This window comes from Schistocerca gregaria, chromosome 9 (assembly GCF_023897955.1).
Source record: "Schistocerca gregaria isolate iqSchGreg1 chromosome 9, iqSchGreg1.2, whole genome shotgun sequence".
In the NCBI taxonomy this organism is placed as follows: Eukaryota; Metazoa; Arthropoda; class Insecta; order Orthoptera; family Acrididae; genus Schistocerca; species Schistocerca gregaria.
The window spans coordinates 174908539-174929070 of record NC_064928.1 but is presented as its reverse complement, the minus strand read 5'-3'; the positions used below and the strand labels follow the sequence as shown (position 1 = coordinate 174929070).

The 20532-nt window shown below is 38.2% G+C and overlaps 1 protein-coding gene across 1 annotated transcript in view; it reads right to left on the bottom strand.

Annotated features, from left to right (window-relative positions):
- Positions 1–20532, bottom strand: part of LOC126291566 (nuclear RNA export factor 1-like) — a 145283-nt gene that overhangs the window by 54237 nt on the left and 70514 nt on the right. The window contains exons 9-10 of the mRNA XM_049985089.1: positions 12082–12188; positions 2356–2392 (exon numbers count right to left, since the gene is read on the bottom strand). Coding sequence (XP_049841046.1) covers positions 2356–2392; positions 12082–12188 — 144 coding nt within the window. The remainder of the gene's footprint in view (positions 1–2355; positions 2393–12081; positions 12189–20532) is intronic.

Below are 20532 nucleotides of genomic sequence, written 5' to 3'. Positions count from 1 at the left end.
ATTAGCATTTCAGCTTCTGTATTCAAAAACTCTATGTCTTTCATCATTCAATATGCAAGTTGATATTGGTCACATAATCAAACACTATCCTGCTGGCACCATATAACAGAAAACACTAGTATTTGCAAAATGTGTAGCTAGAAATTATAACATCATTGGCAAAATAAAATATGTTACATTATTACAGATTTTGAAGACAAAAATAGCAGAGACAACTTATAAATCTCTGTCACATGTCCTTTTCCTTCCTGCATAACGTTTTCTTAATTTGTAGCATAATTCATGGCTCTTGCTGGTAATTTATAAACACGTACCCACGATGATGTTCACACCACCTTATGTTGATAATTTTTAATTTAGTAAATAGTAGTCCACTGTAAGGCTCTTATCTAATATCCAACTTTCTGCCCTTATCTAATATCAAACTTTCTCTATCTCCAAGTAAGGCTTTTAAAAACTTAATTTCACTTGTCTAAATTTGGAGTTTGTCTTCCTCCCATTTCTACCATAGAACTGGAACTACAACTTCACCAAAAAACTTCAGGCGTCATTATGCAATCCATGAACACTGACATCGCTGATGTGATTCCTTCCGTATGTTCTTTCCTTCACATAGCTTTTAGTTGGATTGCTCCATAGTGAGCATGTGTGTTGTATTTGTCACTGCCAGTAAATTCCATTTGTGTCCAAGAGACTACAATGCAGGTGCCATCACTTTCTGTCCATATGGAATGACCTTAATTATTATTTACCAAAATAGCCAATGAAAATCAAACACCAATTCACCAGACACTTTGTTAGTGGGGTTTTCCAGACATAAAGGAGCATATATTTAGCAATAGTTGTAAAAAAAAAAAAAAAGTCTTATACAAAAAACAAGAGCTTCTGGAAGTTAATTATTGTTTCATCAACAGAGAAAGATCTAGGATACAAGTGAGTGTACAGGAAACATGTTCAGGTGACAGATGAAGGAAATTGTTCTGAATTAGGAGCAATGTATCACGTAAAAAGGATGTTTTCAACAACAAATGAACTGTGTGTGTGTGTGTGTGTGTGTGTGTGTGTGTGTGTGTGTGTGTGTGTGTGTGTCGAGGGGGGGGAGGGAGGGGGAAGGGGTTTGGGAGTGGGGGTAGGGAAGAGGGGGAGGAGGGAGGGGGTACGCCTCTTGGTGAGCATTTAGTTTCTGGGATACATGGGGAAAGTTAAAAGCAATGACAACTCCTTTCTATGAGTAGAAGGTTGTTAGTGCTGGGTCCTCCCACTAGGTTCCTCTACTTCTACTACAAAAGCGGTTGTTTTCTTAAACAGATGTGTGTTCAGTACTGACAGAACAACATGCTAACATCCAAGTACTCTTAAAAATGTTTGATGTCTCCCAGATTTTACAAAAACCTCTTGCTACAAGCTAACACCGAGGCAACCAAAGACAACACACTGGAGTAAAAATCTAACACAATCAAATGTGATCGAAGGACTGGTACCTCTTCAATGACAATCCTTCTGGTCAAACAGTGTTGAATGGTGGGTTGCTTTTTGAAATGGTTTCAAGCGTACATTGTATGTAAACGTGGGTAAATGTAAGGATGTGAGGGGGGAGGAGGGGGGGGGGATAGTACTGGGCTGTGTACATTGCCATAAGTGTGTGACACTAATGGACTTGTGGGTGTTTCGCAGTGAACAGCTCGATGAGCCTACAAGCACCCATGTAACCACGTCTGAATTGTGGTCAGAAAAAGATTGCGACTGAGAGGGACTGAAGACACATTTCATGGCTTGTGAATCAAAATCGCTTCCAAATCTGAAGGAATTGCTGCAGGCAATGAATGAAGGTCCATCCGAATCTATTAACAAGAGAACAGTGAGATGGAAACTGTATGTGAGGAACATTTGCAGTCACCTACAAGAGGGTACTGCCATCACTATATCTCAAGGAAAGTTCATCAGGCTGGAAAAATATGTTACTGGTTTTCTATACACTCCCCCACACTAATACATCTTGACTGGCCTGTAAAATTACCTTGCTTGAACTCCACAGAGAATCTGCGGGACATGTTGAAGCAGTACATAAAATACAATCACCAGCAGACCCACAATTTGGTGAAATTGTGTGTTCAAATCCTCAGTGAGTGTCTTAACCCAGGTGTGATGTAGCTGCCCAATCTAATCAAATCCAGACAGTCATCACATTCAGGAGCAGAATTACATGGTATTAAATGACTCTTTTAGTGTTTTCCCTAGGGTGACTTACATTTAGTGCCACTTTTGATAAATGCATGACACTGAACCACATAGCAAGCACTACAAGCAATTACTTTAATTAAATACACTATTAAATGTAAATTTTAGAGCACTCACCAATTTTGCAATACGGGGAAATGTTGCCTTGATGGCACTAGAAAAGAAGAAACAAAAAACATAATTTTTTGCTCCAAACTGATAAAAACTTAGTATACTAACGTCATTATATAATTACAAAACGACCACCAAAATTGAGAGATTGGAGCAAGTATTTTTTTTTAACATCAAATCAATGCAAAGGTGTAAAGCTGCAGAAAAACTCTTTAGTGCTTCAACTTTAAACAGGAACTTGCTCATGCAACATTAAAAAAGTGTGCCCTTGTAAAGTCAATAAGAAACTGAAAGATAAAATTCAGGGATGGCCACTACAAAACAAAATAAGATACAAACAAAATACCTTTATCCACCAATAAAATTATCCCCAGTAGATAGACCACAGTTATGGTTATGTTATAATGTAGATGAAAAATGTCATCAAAAACCAATTTGTCCTCAGACGTCACAAAATGTCAGATATTTTTCAAAATCTGACATAGACAGAGTGTACTTGGAGTATTAGAGTCATCTACTTGACTACTGATCAGACAGGTAGCCCAACTGTCACTCCCTGTCATGACAATTGGCAGAAATGATGGATCTAAGACATATGAGTCAATCAAACCTCTCCTTGCCATTGTTGCTTTCAGTCTGGCAGTTAATTTACGAAGCCCCAAATTTTACACGTAGTCAGATCTTTAGGAATGACTGACTTAAGACTGTTCTCATCAATTTCAATTTCTCTAATGCCAATTCTTGCACAGACCCCAATTTTGTGAGAAAATCTGTCATGATCCATCTACAATGTCTACTGCCAACTTGCACTTGGCTTATGACCAGCACTTTCCTTTACATCCAAAATGAATTGGAATCTGCCATAAATACCTTACAGCCTCTGTTGGTCCATACAGTTGCATGACATCACACATCTGCCTCAGTTGCTGTAAATCACAATTTGTAACAAAACTAAACTGTGTTTCACACTATAACTAGTACTTTCACATGTCCTTTGTTGAAATGCCTGCAGAGACAATGCTACTGCATCTCAGTGTGGTTAACACTACATGGCACTTCTCAATACCTTTCTCCAAGTGCATGTTCACACATAGATTTTTAACATTGCTCTTCATCTACATGGCATCTCAGCAAATCAAACATAAGTGTCTGGCAAAGGGTTCACTGAACTACCTTCAAAATAATTCTCTATTATTCAACACTAACGGCGCGAGGAAAAAAATGAACACCTATACACTTAACAAAATATTTTTGCAATCAGAGGAGAAATTGGTGACTGTAATTCCGTGATAATATCCTACCACAATAAGAAATATCTTTGTAAATAGTCTTCATGGGTTTGCCGCCAGATCATGTTGTGCAAATTCCACAGTATTCCCTCAGAAAAACTGTCCGACATCTTCAGGTGGTTCAACCTAGCTGGTGGCTAGGTATGACTGATGGTATCCGCACGGCAACACCCCGTTTCTAGAACACACACGCGAAGAATGCGCAGGTGCGGAAATCGCGCATGCGCAATGATTTGCAGATAGACAGATGGTGCAATATTCAAACTTCCTCTGCAAAAAATTGCAGAGTGGCTCTCCTGCGCATGCGCTGTATGCTGCGTTTGCCAACAGTGTGGCCACACATTACTCACCAACGGCCGTACTAGACCTATGGTATGACGGGCCTGTTATCAAAACACTATGGCTCTAAGCACTATGGGACTAACATCTGAGGTCATCAGTCTGCTAAACTTACAACTACTTGAACCTAATTAACCTAAAGACATCACACACATCCATGCCCGAGGCAGGATTCGAACCTGCGACCGTAGCAGCAATGCAGTTCCAGACCGAAGCACCTAGAACTGCTCGGCCACAGCGGCTGGCAAAATGTAGGAACACATGACATATCTTAGAACATACGTTGAAGGAACACAAACCTGCATTTACAGCATTTGTAGAGTGAGAGAAAACTTTTGAACATGTTGGGTGGAATACCTTCTTTGAAATTCTGAAGGTAGCAGGGTTAAAATACAACTTGTACAGAAACTAGAAGGCAGTTGTACGTAGACGTGGGTCGTCCATGAACAAATGGGTCCAACGGAACTGTTCTCTAAAGTGAACAGGAGGACTGAGGAACGACTTCTGCAAGAAAAAGTGGTTCACCGTTCACTTTCATCGCGAACAGTCTCATTCTGCGAATGATCACAGCTGGTCTTGTCCCCAGCACTGTCATTCGCCATTCACTTCAGTTGTAGCCAATCTTGTTCTTTTTCTGGCAGTCACTCATTTCATGTCCCATGTCAACATTTTTATATTGTATGACTTATAAAAAAGTAAGTTGTGCATAATATATGTTTTTCAGGCAGCAAACAAAGAAATCTGATAATTTCTTCAACATCTTGATCACCTGAAGAAAACATACTTAAGACAAGGCAAGTTTTTCTTTTTTCCTTTTTCCACAGTTTTTTAATGCTTACTCTGCTTCATTCTTCATTTCACATGCAGTCTTTGAGACTAGTATCAGTTATCATCTCCTCCTCCTCCTCCTGGTTTCATATATATTAAACTGTTTGTGATTCTGACTCAGTAGGAAATGGGGAAAGGGAGCCTCTCCTTTTGAAAAAGTGTGGAATGGTACAAAATCCTATTAAGTGTTTATCTCAACGAATGTTGTTTAAAACTACCTTTTTAGCAAAAAATCTCATTACTTTCAAGTTAATTATTAATACAGTATTGCTGCATTAACTTTAATAATACAACATATAAACTTGCTATTTATCAAGTGAGGGAGTCAAATGCGAAGGGAAAAGAGAGAGAGAGAGAGAGAGAGAGAGAGAGAGAGAGAGAGAGAGAGAAAGAGAGAAATCACATTTTCTTCTAAACATTCTTATTCTGTGATAAAATGTCTTTTTCTGCCCCAAATCCTTGTATATGTAGGTTCTATTCCTCATTTTTCTTTTTGTAAGTTACTTATTACAGTGTTATATGATCTGTCTCAATTGGATAATTTACCATTCTTACTTTAGTAACTAGTTGTAGAGCACTGACATCTTCATTTACATGCCACTGTGAAGAATCTGTCTTAAGGAACTTGACACTCAAATCAAACTGTTTAAATATAATTTCTGGGATTGATCAATACCTACTTAAATTCTTATGTATCTTTGTTTATTGGTTCTACTTCAAGATTCAGTGTAGTTACTAATTTTTAATTCAGAAGATTTAGGTGACAGAACAAGGAACAGGAACTATGTATAATATTTCAGCTTTTGTAAAGCTGCACATGGGACTATTTCTTCTACTACTGGCAACCTGATATATACTAAATATGGAGCTTTGGCTTTTGAAGTGGCATATTCATTTTACTCTCATCTGTTAATGGTTCCCCTTGATTGCTCAGAAGTTCTCTTTCTCTAATAACTGATGACTGATTCCATGCATGTACCTTGACACTTTTCAACCACTAACTGATCAAAAACTGCTTACCTTTTTCAGTTGCAAACATCTTCTAAGCAACTGGGGAGGGGGGGGGGGGGGGGGGAGGGAGAAGAGGAAATCACATTTCTTTCACTTCTTAAGTTTTGATGATCTTCCAGCACATTTACGTAGTTGCTGCCATTGCCAATACAAACCAGTTTCTCAGCTCTCTTGTCTGAAGTCAATAATTTTCCAAATAAATCTTCACTTCCAACTGAGTATGACCCTTGATGTGTAGTTAATTTACACACCCAAAAATTTTAAAATAAAACTATTAATGCTGGTTTGACAGGTGATAGTTTACTTCCAGTCATTTCATGCTAGTAATGCCTGTGCAATTATACATAATTTTCTGTAATGGAGTTTCTGTAAAGAAACTGAAAACCAAGGCACTACAATTGTTACAACTATGAACTTCTCTCAAAAGTTAATGATGATTAGTACTGTCCGGTACAGCTCAAAAATAGGCTCCATAATTTCCACTCAGCTTGTCCTGGGCTCTCTCTGCCTGGCTTACAATCGCTGGCCCATCACATCACTTGACTAATGTGATGCATTCTGACAAAAATGTCAGGTATGGAAATCGATGTAAACAACATGTGTACATTAGGTAATCAATGAATTTATCATGCAGAAGTAATGGTTTTGTTGGGAACATGTGTCGCAAATCCACATATGAACAGTGACGGAATAAAAACGAATGGTTCCCAAAAAGGAATGATCACCAGTGAACTAGTTCCCGATCACCAGTGAACTAGTTCCCGATCATCAGTGAACTAGTTCCCGAAGATGAACAAGTGTGGCCATTGAATAATAACTAAACAGAATGATAACTGAAGGAAATGCAAGGGAAAGGAAGAACCGGCATTTGAAGCTGACTGCTGAATGATTCTTTGGCCGCCAACAACCATTGCACATAAGAACCACAAAGATAAGGTACAAGAAATTTGGGCTCATACAGAGGTGTATAGACAGTCTCCACCACACACCGTATGATGGCTTGCGGAGTATCTATGTAGATAAAGAGGTAGCAGTAGTTGAGAAGGGAGTGAGACAGAGTTTGCAGCCTATCTTCAACATTACTAAAATATGTACACTGACTGAGCAAGCAGTAGGAGAAACCAAGGAAAAATCTGGAAAATAAACTGAAGTTCAGGTACAAAAAAATAAAAACCTTGAGGATTTCTGGTGACATTGTAATTGCCTGAGACAGCAAAGAATTTGGTCAGTTGAAAAGAGTGGACAGTGACTTTAAAAAGAGATTAAAAGTTGAATATTAACCACATAAAACAAACGTAATGGAAAGTAGCTAAATTAAGTCAGATGGTATCGAGAGAATTAGATTAGAAGATGAGACACCAAATGTGGCTGGCGGGTTCTGATTCAAAGTTGAATATCAACCACATAAAACAAATGTAGTGTAAAGTAGTTGAAATAAGTCAGGTGATATTGAGAGAATTAGATTAGGATATGAGACACTAAATGTGGTAGGCAAGTTTTGCTACTTAGGCACAAAAGTAACAATGTTCAAAGTAGGGACGATATAAATGTGTATTGGTTGTATCAAGAAAAGTAGTTCTGAAGAAGAGGAATCTGTTAATATATTATATTCATTTAAGTTTCAGTATGACTTTTTTGAAGGTATTTTCCTTTTGTGTAGTCTTGAGCAGAAGTGAAACTTGGACAATAAGCAGCTCTGGCAACAAGAGAATAAGAGCTTTTGAAGTGTCGTGATACAGAAGATGGATAAATCAGATGGGTAAATCAAATAACTAATGGAGCTGGAGAACAAAGAAATTTATGGCACAATTCAATTAAAATGAGGGAGAAGTTGATAGGACACTTACTGACGCATCAATGAATAGTCAACTTACTACAGTGAGCGGTACAAAATATAGAGGGACACCAAAGGATGACTACAGCGAGCAGGTTCAAATTGGTGTAGGTTGCAATAGAGACGAAGACACTCACTCAGGATGGAGCAGAGTGGAGAGCTGCACCAAATTAGCCTTCAGGCTGAAGACAACAAGAACAGACTATTGCAGTGCAAAATTCCCCTCAAGGCCACATTATGCATTTGTTTATAATTAAAGTCAATTTACAATTTTTGTGTGTTTCTGAAAACCATTTTGTACAGTGCAGCTGCAACATTCAGAATGCTGACAGCAATAATGATGACTATATTATGCTAATTAAAGACAGATGAAAACCTGAAACAGTATTGTTGTGTAATTGTATTATATAAAAAGTGGTGGATAGGAATTACTAGCTCACACATTTCTTAAAAAATAAAAGAAAATAAAGCAAGAAAGAAAGCACCCATGTCTTATAAATGTTCAGCATGTGGCCCCATTTACAAATTAATTTGTAATGTGAATGTAAAACACTCGCTCCGCACCATTACGATTTACTTTGCAAATGATCTATGGAAAATGAAGCTAAACAACTTGGTATACATAATGTTATAAAAGAAATTGCTTAGATACTGTATTTTTACTTAATTTAGTCTATGCCATTATTTTAAAATGGCTAGTAGTAAAGATATATGCGACAGGTAGAAAGAGGATTTGATGAACTGTACTGTAGTGCTGGAATTGGAAGCTGATATGAGTATAATGATGATGAAGAGCTAATTTATGAAAACAATGAAGGATCAGTCATAAAAAAGGAGAGTTCTTCCTTATACTAAATAGGTTAAAATCACATAAAGCAATGGGTACAGATGACATACCTGCAGAGCTTCTACCAAACAGCAATGACAACTTCAAAAGTAATTTGTTTACTGTGGTATGTAAATGTTATGAGGGGAGGATCATCCCACTTGACATCACAAAAGATGGAACTAATTGCACTACCCAAGAGGTCAAATTCAGAGGACTGTATAGATTATAGAACACTCTTGTCACATCCATCAAAAATTTTACATATTTAAAGCAACGTATAAAGTAGGACTTGATTATTAATAGTAGCAAGGAAGACGCAAAAATCAAAAAGGGATTGTGACACAGGCGCCTTCTCTCAACCTAATTATTTAATACTTTTACTACGAAGGAACTAACAAAAATGAAAGAAAATACCACTGGAATAAAAATTAATGGTACACATATTCCCTGTATCAGATCTGAAAATGACACTGCAGCAGAGGCAGACTTAGAGAAGGAAATAAATAAAAAGCTTGTTGTTTTAACTCAAGAGATAGCAGAACTAAAACTAAAAGCAAATACTAAGAAGACAAAAGTCGTGGTTACAGATGAGAAAGGAGGTGAAGGTAAGACTGACATAAAAAGACACAGTGAGCAACTTGAGGAAGTCACCAAATTTCACTATCTCAGTAGCATTGTGAAGGAAAACAATAGATGTCTTCAGGAAATCAAGGGAAGAACAGCACAGACAAAGACTGCCTTCCAAAATAAGAAGGACCTCCTGCTCAATAAACATGTAAGTGGCCACACTAAGAAAAGATTTGTACAGATCTTTGCATGGAGTGTTCTGACATACAGATGTGAAACCTGGACATTAGCAAAGCAGGGTAAAGCTGCTTCAGGCTTATGGAAATGTGGTTTTCAGGACTACCAATAATTTTTGCATGTGAAAAAGGTGATAAAAGTGACAAAACTTAACAAAAAAGTGGCTAACTTTCTTTATGACCGGACAATATGTATTTCAAAAATAACACTGCTTTATAGAGAAGAATGTCCCCTACCTACTAACTGGTTAAGATCAAAGTTAAATTTGTAAAAATAGAAAGAAATCATTTCTTTAAACTTTATTCTAAAGTCTGTCAAAAGCAACATACTTCATCCTTATTTTGCTTTTTTTCACTGTATAAACTGAATATCAAATTTCAATGTATTGCACAGAAATTTTAAATGTGGATTGGCCACTATTTACCCATTAATTACAAAAGTTGTGTACGGTTTACAAACTTCCTACCATTATTAAACATTTTATACCATAAGTCATGTACAGAAAGCAAGGTAAGATAAAAAAGTACATAATTGTTTAGAAAGTGGCACTGGAGAAATTAACACTTACTATTCTTTGGTTTTTGTTTAAAAATGATGTTATTGAAACACTTTCTTTAATCAACTCAAGACTGGAGAGCATTTGCACGTTATTTTTGAACTAATTTCTGTACCTGAAGAGCATATGTCAACATGGCCTGGGCAAATCTTGCTTCTGTAAGGCAACCTTAAGTCTTTCATTTTCTTCAGAGGTCAACTTATTAGCTGCCATAAATTTTTCCTGTTATTACTGTTTTTGTTTAAGTATTTCTTCACATGATGAAATCTCCTTTTTTCCGTTGCAAGTTTTTATTGACTTCCTTTTTCCTGTTTTCCCTCTTCATATTTTTGTTTTTCCTTTTCTTTTGCCTTTCTCCTTTCTTTTTCTATGTAGTTCTAGTATTTCTTGTATACACACTGCACAAAAAAAGAAACAGCCTTTCAGTCACAGGTACTTTTTCTGGCTAGTTGTCATACCATTTCATTGTATCTTTTACCGTTATCACTGCGTTGACAGTTTTTTCTGAGACTGATGCCAAGTACTCTGTAAGATAACTTCTCAATGCAGAAAAACCATTTTAACCACAGCATTCCTGTGCAGCAGAGCTAGAGATGTATTCACCACTTTACTTGTATGGGGAAATTTGGTTCTCCTGTCTTACAGATTTGTTTTCAATAACTGTCAACTGGAGTTTGTGCTGTACTTGAACTTACAGTGGTTTCCAACTGGAGATGATTCCACTCAACCATTAGCTGGTCACAATCAATATCCAGTGGTAATGCTTTTGCCATGCTTACAAGATAATTGCCTTTTTAGCTGATGTTCTGTTATGTGATGAAGAAACTGGAATTGCTGCAGTCCTTGGCCCTACCAGGTTACATTTACGAATAATGTTTTTACACGCTTCTGTAAAATACTGCTTAACATGCATCAAGAACAGTAGGTGGTTCTTCTCAGCTATCTCCTCAACAGCTGCTGTAATTTCACCAACACAAAACATGTCGTTTAGAGGAAGCAAATTGGATTCCTTTAAAATATTTTCTAACAGTTCACACATCTACAGTACTAGTGGTTTACAAATTACTCCCGGATAACCTGAAAAGGCCTCTTCATTTCACTGTAAAGCCAACATATCAATGGCTCTTTTTTCTGGAATGTTCCAGTGTACTGGGTAAAAATTCATGCAGTGGAGCAAAGAAATGACAGTTCAGCTTCTATTGTGGGTTTCTTCAGATGCTAAACAATGTGTTTGTACCCAGTATACGGAGCTACAGCAGTCCTCTTTGGTGGAAGAAAATGTAAGTTGTTTTATCAGTACGGTTTCCAGTGTTAACCATCTGGATAGCCTATTCTTTATGAATTGAAGCCTATACAACCTCAATGAATGTTGTATGTTCGAAGTCTTCCATTATCGACAGCTAATCACTAAAAAAGTTATATACAGAGACAATCAAATCAGAAGCATTTTCTCCAAGCTAGATGATGCAATAATTTAAAAGAAGGATTATGTACAAGGTGAATGTTAAAGATGCCTACATCAATGAGTTGCTTTTTTCTTGTAGAACAAACTTGTTCATTATTTGTGATTTATAAAACTCAATAAAATTCAATTTCAATACTAGGTTAAAAATGCCCTGATTTTTCCATGTAAAATGTAACACCCAGTTTCATGGAAGAAACACCACTTTGATTTTGCTCTCCCAACCCCCCCCCCCCCCCCCCCCCTGCCCCCGCTACCAATCTATCCAAATCACTTCATAATGCCAAAAAAGTGATTTCTAACAAGAAAAAGTAACTAGAAGTTACTAAAGGAAAAAAACGTTACTACAGATGGCAAATGCGACCTGTTGGCAGCACCAGATCCTAAATGAGAATTACAAGAACCAGCTGGACTTTAAGAAAAATGAATAACATAGCTCTAGAAGAAATACCAGAGAAGAAAAAACGACTGAAAGTTACAGACCAGCACAGAGCAAAACTCACTGGATACTTAATTAAGACGTGATATTCTTTTACAGAGCAGCTCTCAAGATGAGATCATAGTGAAGGAAAGAACGGAACATCCTATTTACAAAATACGTGGAGATCAAGAGGACTACTGGAGACAGAAAACTATGGGTGCACAGGCAAGACTTAGCTTTTTGAAAGAAGAAGAAGAATTAGTTAATAGTCATTGGAATGACACACTACTTACTTCTTAGTGATCAACTACTACAAGGTAATTCTTGTGAAAATCGTGTTATCAAAACACAGCACTCACCTTATGTATGAATCTCTCTTAAGCATGTGACATATTGGATTACAATCCAAGTAGACTTCTGAGATCTGTAAAGTACGAGACAATGAAACAGTACCAGTGCTCTTTACCTGAAAACAGAAATGACAAATTGTCAGATTACTGAAGACAGACAGTAGTTTGAAACAATGTTGCCTGTCAAATTGTTAGTGCTGCACATGTTGTTCAACAAAACAAAATGTAAGTTAAGTGAGGTGTAACATAACGTCAGACACACTTTTTGTGTAAAATTTAATATGATTTTTACACAATTTCTGATGGTTTCACAGTGTTATGGCCAGACAGCTTGACATTCAATGCCCATATCTGATTATCATACCCAAATATTTAAATGACTAACAGCACTATTAGGTGCCAAGAGCAATCTGTTCAGTGACTGGACTGTGAAAAGACTGAGTTATTGTTTTTGCCACATTGCTGTTGGCATTAGATCTTGAGTTCTGACAATCACTACGCCATTAGATGCACGTTTCTTTTCAGATTCCTGTAATTGTCAGCTTCTATTTAATCCATACCTACGAATGTTGGACAGGAACAAAGACACCTCTCCCCCCCCCCCCCCCCCCCCACACACACACACACCCTACTGTTCCCTGACCCATCCTCTGCCTAACCTCCCACCTGCCTACCCTGTATGGTCTCCCCTGCAGCACTTTACGATCCTCCACCCCTACCCCACTATCCCTCTCCCTCCCAGTCCCAGCATCCTCCTTACCCCCACCATCCAAATTGCTATTTTCATCATGCACTGCTACTAGCAGCCTGACCTCGGCAGCCACAGCCAGTGTGTGTGTGTGTGTGTGTGTGTGTGTGTGTGTTGCCTAATTGAGAAAAGGGCCTTTCTGGTTGAAAGGTTACTTGTTTGACAGTCTTTTTGCTGTGCCTAGCAGCAACTCAACTTCTAAGCTATATAGTGAGTAGCAATATATCCTTTTCATAATACTGTCATCGTACCATCCTGGATTTTCTATTGCTCAATTTTCCATTTTATTATTTTTTTAGAGTTCCCTGGCAGATATTGTACTTCCACTGTAAAAAATAAACCACTTCTACATTTAAGTTTGTCATGCCCAGCAATACATAGCAAATCACTAAAAACCACGTATTTGTGGTGAGTGCAGAGATTGTGGCTACCACATATTATTGGTTGACTTACAATTATGCACGATTTCTTATTTTTTCATCTAGTACAACTCAGGTGTGCACAGAGGATATCAACAGTACAGCCTTACAATCTCTTAATATTTACACCATCTTCTGAACTGTGAAATGAATGGCACTAGGAGAAATGATAAAGTTTCTGGGCCTGTGCTACTACATAGGACAGCTGTACTGACAGGATAGTCATATTCGATTTGTGAGGCCACTATGATGCTGTATTACTCTCTCTCTCTCTCTCTCTCTCTCTCTCTCTCTCTCTCTCTCTCTCTCCCCCCCCCCCCCCCCCACCTCCCCTTCCGTTACTCTAGTAACCAGATCATCCTTCAATTTCTGCTTCCCACTGCAACCATCTGTTTGACTCATAATTTTTTCTGCATATAAATTATTTTTGATTTCTAGATTACAAAATAGAAAATAATTGTATCTACTACAATGCACGTATCCACAAAGATGTTCTGGCAATTGGAAAACAGAGGGACACGAAGTACTACCTATCAAAATATGCACCATATTTGACACCCTCTCACATCTGAGGAAATTTGTACGGACAATTTTTTGAAACCAGTGGAAGGTTTATAGCAACAATACATATTATACAATTTTAATTTCAAGGATAGACTCTACTAACTGCAACAAAGTTGGAGACTGTGTGCCTGATTTCAAAAGGATTTGTCATGTAAAATCAAACTTGCAGTTTTTTCACGTGACATCCGGGAAGCTGTGGATCAAAGCAATCAGGCAGAAACAGCATTTCTTGACTTCTAAGAAGTGTTGGAGTCAGTAACAATCAATGCTTATTAATGAAAGTACAATGATTTGGGGTATCAAAAGAAATTTGTACCTGGACTGGGCATTTCGTATAGGGAAAATGCAGCACGTGATCTCAAATGGAGAGTCATCGACAGATGTAGAAGTAACTTCAGGCGTGCCTCAGAGTGTTCTATGGAGACGCTTGCATTTCATAATGTATATCATTATTATGACCTGACTATTAAAAACAATCTAAGAGTTTTTGCAGATCAGGCTATTACCTATTATGAAATACTATCTGAAACAATCTGCATATATATTCAGTCAGATCTCAATACCTTTTCAATGTGGTGCAACATGGATACTGCGAAAACCATCAATCTACAAAATAGATTGTTTACAAAACACTTGTGCAACACTTGTGCATCCCTCGTTAGAATACTGATCCAATCTTTGTGACCTATGTGAAGGGTGACTAAAAGAAGATACTGGACAGCATAAATGGTCCGAAGTTTGTTTAACCCATGGGAGAGCATCACTGCGATGCTGAAAACCAAAACATAGCATACACTTTGAGATCAATGCAAGCTACTCCACAAATGACTACTTACAAAGTTTCAAAAACTATTACTAAGTCAGTACCTATGAACATACTACTCCTGTGGGGTCCACGGTGACTATAGACTAAATACCAGATGCACAGAGGCATGTAACCAGTCATTCTTTTCACAAGCTGTACATAAATGGAACCACAAGAAACGATAATATGTCTTACAATAAGAAGCATTCTCTGCCATGCACTTCATAGCAGTTTGCAATGTACGGTTGTAGATGTACATTTAGGCTCAAGTGTCTATATGATGTTTTCAGAGCACAACAGGCCATGGAGTTGCACGTACTATACGAACTTGATGGCCCTGTGCTGCTACCCTACATTACACAGAACAGAATTCAAGCCTATATACAGGCTTATGTAAAAGTACCAATACAATCATCAAACACTATACATACATGTCCCAACATATCACAGTCAGTATTAATTACACTGTTCTAAAAAACTTTTTTCCTATTTCTCATATAAAATATTGTGATCCTAGTTGTATTTTGAGTGCTGAATTGAAAACTGTTTTTGGTTTTTTTCTGTCATGGATAGTTTATGAGTAATCACAATTATATTTCTCTTTTCAGTTTCAGATATAGTGCAGCAAACGTGAGGTGAAATTCGACAAACAAATACATATCTTTATGATGTTATAAGTTCATTAATGGAGGGTGGGATCTAACATATAACACAGTAACCTTTGTGTATACACTTTGAAGCATTTATTTGACATGAGAAATTACAGAAAATTGACAAACAATGAGGCACTGCCTTGTAATGCACATCCCTTTTTTCTCTTGTATTGTGAATCTTTCTTCTCTCGAATGATATTCCAGCAATAATCTGCTAACATAGAGGGTACCCACTTCCCTTCATAGCGCCATTCTATGGTAGAAATGTCTTTATGGAATCTTTCCCCATGTTCATCTGATACGTCACGACAACTCTGAAGTAGTCCAGATGAGAGTCCATCATATGTACCTTCAAAGACATATTGCACCCTAAATCCTGATATGCTTTGGTCATATCCTTCACCATTGCTTTGTAGTTAGTAGCTCCTCTTCTTCCAAGGAAGTTTTCCGACACCATCTTGAAACAGTCCCATTCGGTTTTTTCTTTATCAGTTAAACATGCTTCAAAATTTGCATCTTTCTGCAGCTCCCTGATTTGTGGGCCCACAAATACACCTTCCTTTATTTTTGCAGCTGAAAGGCAGGGGAATTTGGTAGCTAGATATGCAAACCCACAGCCTGTTGTATCCATGGCCTTCACGAATTGTTTCATCAGGCCAAGTTTGATGTGAAGCGGTGGAAGTACTATATATGCAAGAGCTACCAGACTTTTACGTTGTACATTCATTTCACCAACTTTCCATCTTCGCCTAGGCCATTTCTTTTTCACATAGTGAGAATTTCGGTCTTGACTACCCCACTCGCAAAGAAAACAAGCATACTTTGTGTAGCCTTGTTGCATTCCCACTACCATAGCAGTTACCTTGAAATCTGCACACATTTTCCACTTGTGTTCATTTTATTTTAATGAATATAGCATCCTTTGTACGAATTCGTAATTCTCTTTTGTCAAACTAGCGTAAGCTACTGGAACAGAGGGTATTTTATTTCTGTTATGGAGCAAAACACCCTTCAGACTTTTTTTCGATGCATCTACGAAAAGTCTCAACTCCTGTGAAATATAAGTGAAGTTCAGCACTTTCATCAGACCAGCAACATCATTGCAAAATGTCAGTACTTGTCAATTGAAAAATAAGAAATAAAGGCATGTTCTTTGTGCCTGAACACACTGATTTTAGTACTTTGGTGCAGTTGATTATACGCTTGTAATCTTGAACCAAGCACCTGCGCCTTTTGTTTACTTAATCCTAGATCACGTACTAAATCATTTAAATCTGCCTGTGTTAACAAATGTGGCGATGACTCACTTGTGCAGCGATATAAAGAATCATCATCTGAGATTTCTTCAGTACTACTTATTTCACTGTCACTCGGAATTTGACCTCGAGCTCTTGAAGGTACTGGAAGGTTGTCGGAATGCTGCACTGGCATTCTCGCTGAAGGCAGATCTGGGTAAACAATGTGCCTCTTTGACGTTTTGTTTGTAAAACCCTGAATTTTTGTTAGACAGAAATAACAATCAGTAACATGGTCCTTAGGCTCCCTCCACACCATGGGAACAGTAAACGCCACATTCTCTCTACCTTTCCACCACTGAATTAGTTTGCAGTAACATGTAGCATAACAGAAATGTGGTGTCCATTCTTTATCTTGGTCTCCTACCTCTACTCCAAAGTAATGTTTGTATGCTTTCTTTATGACTGAAGAAATTTTCTTCCTATTTCTGGCAAAAGTGAACTTCCCACAGATATAGCAGAAGTTGTCCGGCTTATATCGACATCCACGACAACGTGGCATTTCTGCAAATTTAAAAATACCACTTTGTTAATACACCTGTATTAAATTAATAGTAGGGAACTAGAGGAACGCTGATGTGTAAAAACAAGCAGTTGTTTTACCTTCAGCACCAGGCTTAATCAGTTTACACACAGGAACTAAAAAATTCAACCTTGCTCAGAATTATTACAGACAGTTACTTGTGAGCCAAAACACCCACTCGTTAAGACTGACACAAATTGCGGCTAACACCACTGTTGTAAACTCGATGCACCTGCCCCTAGGAGACATGAAGCTTTACTGCCGAGTCAGCGACGGCTGTCGCCGTTCGGGTTAATGAGATGTTTCAGGTGATCTTAATGACATAGGTGTGGCGGGGGATAACCTAATGATGTCTTGATTCTTCCCACCTGCTGTTACAGAAGAAATTATCATGTTCTACCACTGCTGGATGCGCCAACATACCCGTATTTCTCTATAACGTCTCTGTGTTTGCCATAAGTTGTGAATATACATATATATATACATACTACATAAAAAGTATCCCTGACAACGATATTTTGCGTACATATTTGAATTTCCCACGGCAAAATGGTCTAGAAGCACATACTTTAATATCAGAAATAGAACCCATGTCTAACAGTGTTATCCTTCCTTACCAAATTAAGTGGCAGTGGAAACAAAAACGCACAATCTTTAACATTCCTCCATAAGAAGAAATCACATGTAGTCTGGTGACTGCGGGGACCACTGCAGAAGAGACTCACGATGGGAGACAAATTCGATCAAATGTAGATACAGTTCAGCACTGAGCTAATCAAGAATGGCTGAAAGAATGGTTGAAGGAGGATGGTGGTGTTGAAAGCGATACCTCTACTGTCTTGCTGTCATTGGGCACAAAGCATTACTGCAGCATGTCCAATTATGAAAAACCAGTCACAATTTTCTCCATGAAGAAAAATGGTCCGTAAACTTTTGAACAGGCCATGGCACAGAAGATGTTAACTTTAGGTGAGATACAAATGTGTTCCAAAACCTCGTGTGGATGTTTTGTGCCCCAAACATGCACAGTATGACCATACACATTTCTAGACACACGGAACATAGCTTTGTCACTGAAAACTGACTTCTGTGAAAAATTGTCTTCCTCTAGTAGCATCAGAACATCGCTGTTAAAACGAAGCTCATCACCCCAAGTAGACAGTGCCAGAACAGTTACGAACAGACAACTGCACAGAATGCGCCAGACAGTTGACTGCAGTTTCTGCAGGTTTTTGCTCGCGTACTCGTATGCTAGACCTTCTCCTGACAATGCGCTGGTCAGGCGGTTTTCTTTGTACCGTGTAGGAAGGCAGAGGTAAAAAATGTATAGAGAGACCGAGGTTTGAACATAGTAAGCAGGCTCTAATAGATGTGTCTCGTGGTAGTCACAAAGAGATTAAGAGGCTTGCACAGTACAGACAAACACGGAGAACAACATCAAACCAATCTAAGGACTGAAGATTACCCCAACAATGATATAAACGAAAATATGCCTTCTTTAACAGACTGCATTATCTGGATGTAGGCTTAACAGATAGGTGCAGTATGCAGGTATGATGGGATTTCTGAATAAATATAGTCAGGTGTTTACAACGGAAAATAGCAATTTATTTACATTAATGGAATTTGGTATATTCATCTAAATATCATTTTCAAAGAAAAGTCAGGATTCCTCTACTCTCCTGACCACTTGTCTATAATTTTTTCATTTGCAATAACCATTTTCTTCTTTTCTTATTGTCCACAGCCACAGCAGATGACAACTGAAATGCCTGCATATCCTTTCATCACTCTACATTGTCTTGCGATACTTCCGTGGCACATGTAAATGCGAGGGACCCCACTCATTTGTTTTATCGCAAACTCTGGGCATGCTTTAAGGTATGCGTAAATAGGAACTAAAATGGATGATGCAGAGGTTTAAGTGCATTTTTAACCCAAGAAATAGTCCTTCACTGTTGGACAGGGACCTTTTATCTCACTCTCTTATTACCTGTTGAATGGTGTTTCCTGGAAAATAACTCATCAAACTGCCAGAAAACTACTTGCTCCATGAGAGGGAAATTGGTCTCATCTTACATGCCCTCCTCTGACACCTTTTGAGGGATTGAGAAAATTTCTCTTCCCATAAATTGTATGCAATGCCCTTACCTGCCATTCTGCTGCTGTTTTGGAGGTTCAAGTTCTGCTGTGCTATATAGCTTTAATGTCAGGAAATCTCAGTTCTGTGGATACTCTCCCTACTTTGCCCAAACTCTGTATGTGAATAATATCCTGTACCATTAACAAAGCAATGGATAATTCACAGCAATAAGTGACTTGAAGCTAAACTTTCATGTGTCACATAAAACCCAAAATTCGTAATAAATACAAAAATCATTAGGTTTCATGAAACTTCAGGCAAATGTCCAATGTCGATAACTTGCAGCTGCAAAATTTTGATGCAGAGTCTTCAGGTATATACTGGCAAAAGTACAACGAGCTCTCCTGTTTGAAAGCGGGCAAGGAGAGTCACAGTGTACCCTGTTGTCACTGCACACACACCATTAGAACACATTCTTATCTACTGTGAATATGTACGCTACTGTGACCACACTCTGTGGTGAGCACTCACCTCATTGGTACAAGATTGATTATCTTCATACAATAAAATCACAGAATAGTGCTGGTTTTACAGAGCACAAATTTTTTCTGTAAAAAGATTCCACAGATTATCTAACTGAAAACCATGGTCACAACTGATATGAGCCTCAGACAGTCATACTTCTGCTAATTTGTCAATAACAGAGTTCCAAAAGTTTGAAGTATGGGCAACAACTTTTGTTTCATTTATTCACGCAAATGACCAGTGACACACAGTGTTACGCGGTAATGGATTTGGTAGCCCAGAGGGGGCGAGTACCCCGCTGGTCTTCACACTGCTCCCTAATAGTGCACATCATCTGCCCTATACAGGGTGTTACAAAAAGGTACGGCCAAACTATCAGGAAACATTCCTCACACACAAACAAAGAAAATGTTATGTGGACATGTGTCCGGAAATGCTTAATTTCCATGTTAGAGCTCATTTTATTACTTCGCTTCAAATCACATTAATCATGGAACGGAAACACACAGCAACCAAGCACTTTGTTTCAGGAAATGTTAAAATGTCCTCCATTAGCGAGGATACATGCATCCACCCTCCGTCGAATGGAATCCCTGATGCGCTGATGCAGCCCTGGAGAATGGCGTATTGTATCACAGCCGTCCACAATACGAGCACGAATAGTCTCTACATTTGGTACCGGGGTTGTGTAGACAAAAGCTTTCAAATTCCCCCATAAATGAAAGTCAAGAGGGTTGAGGTCAGGAGAGCGTGGAGGCCATGGAATTGGTCCGCCTCTACCAATCCATTGGTCACCGAATCTGTTGTTGAGAAGCGTACGAACACTTGGACTGAAATGTGCAGGA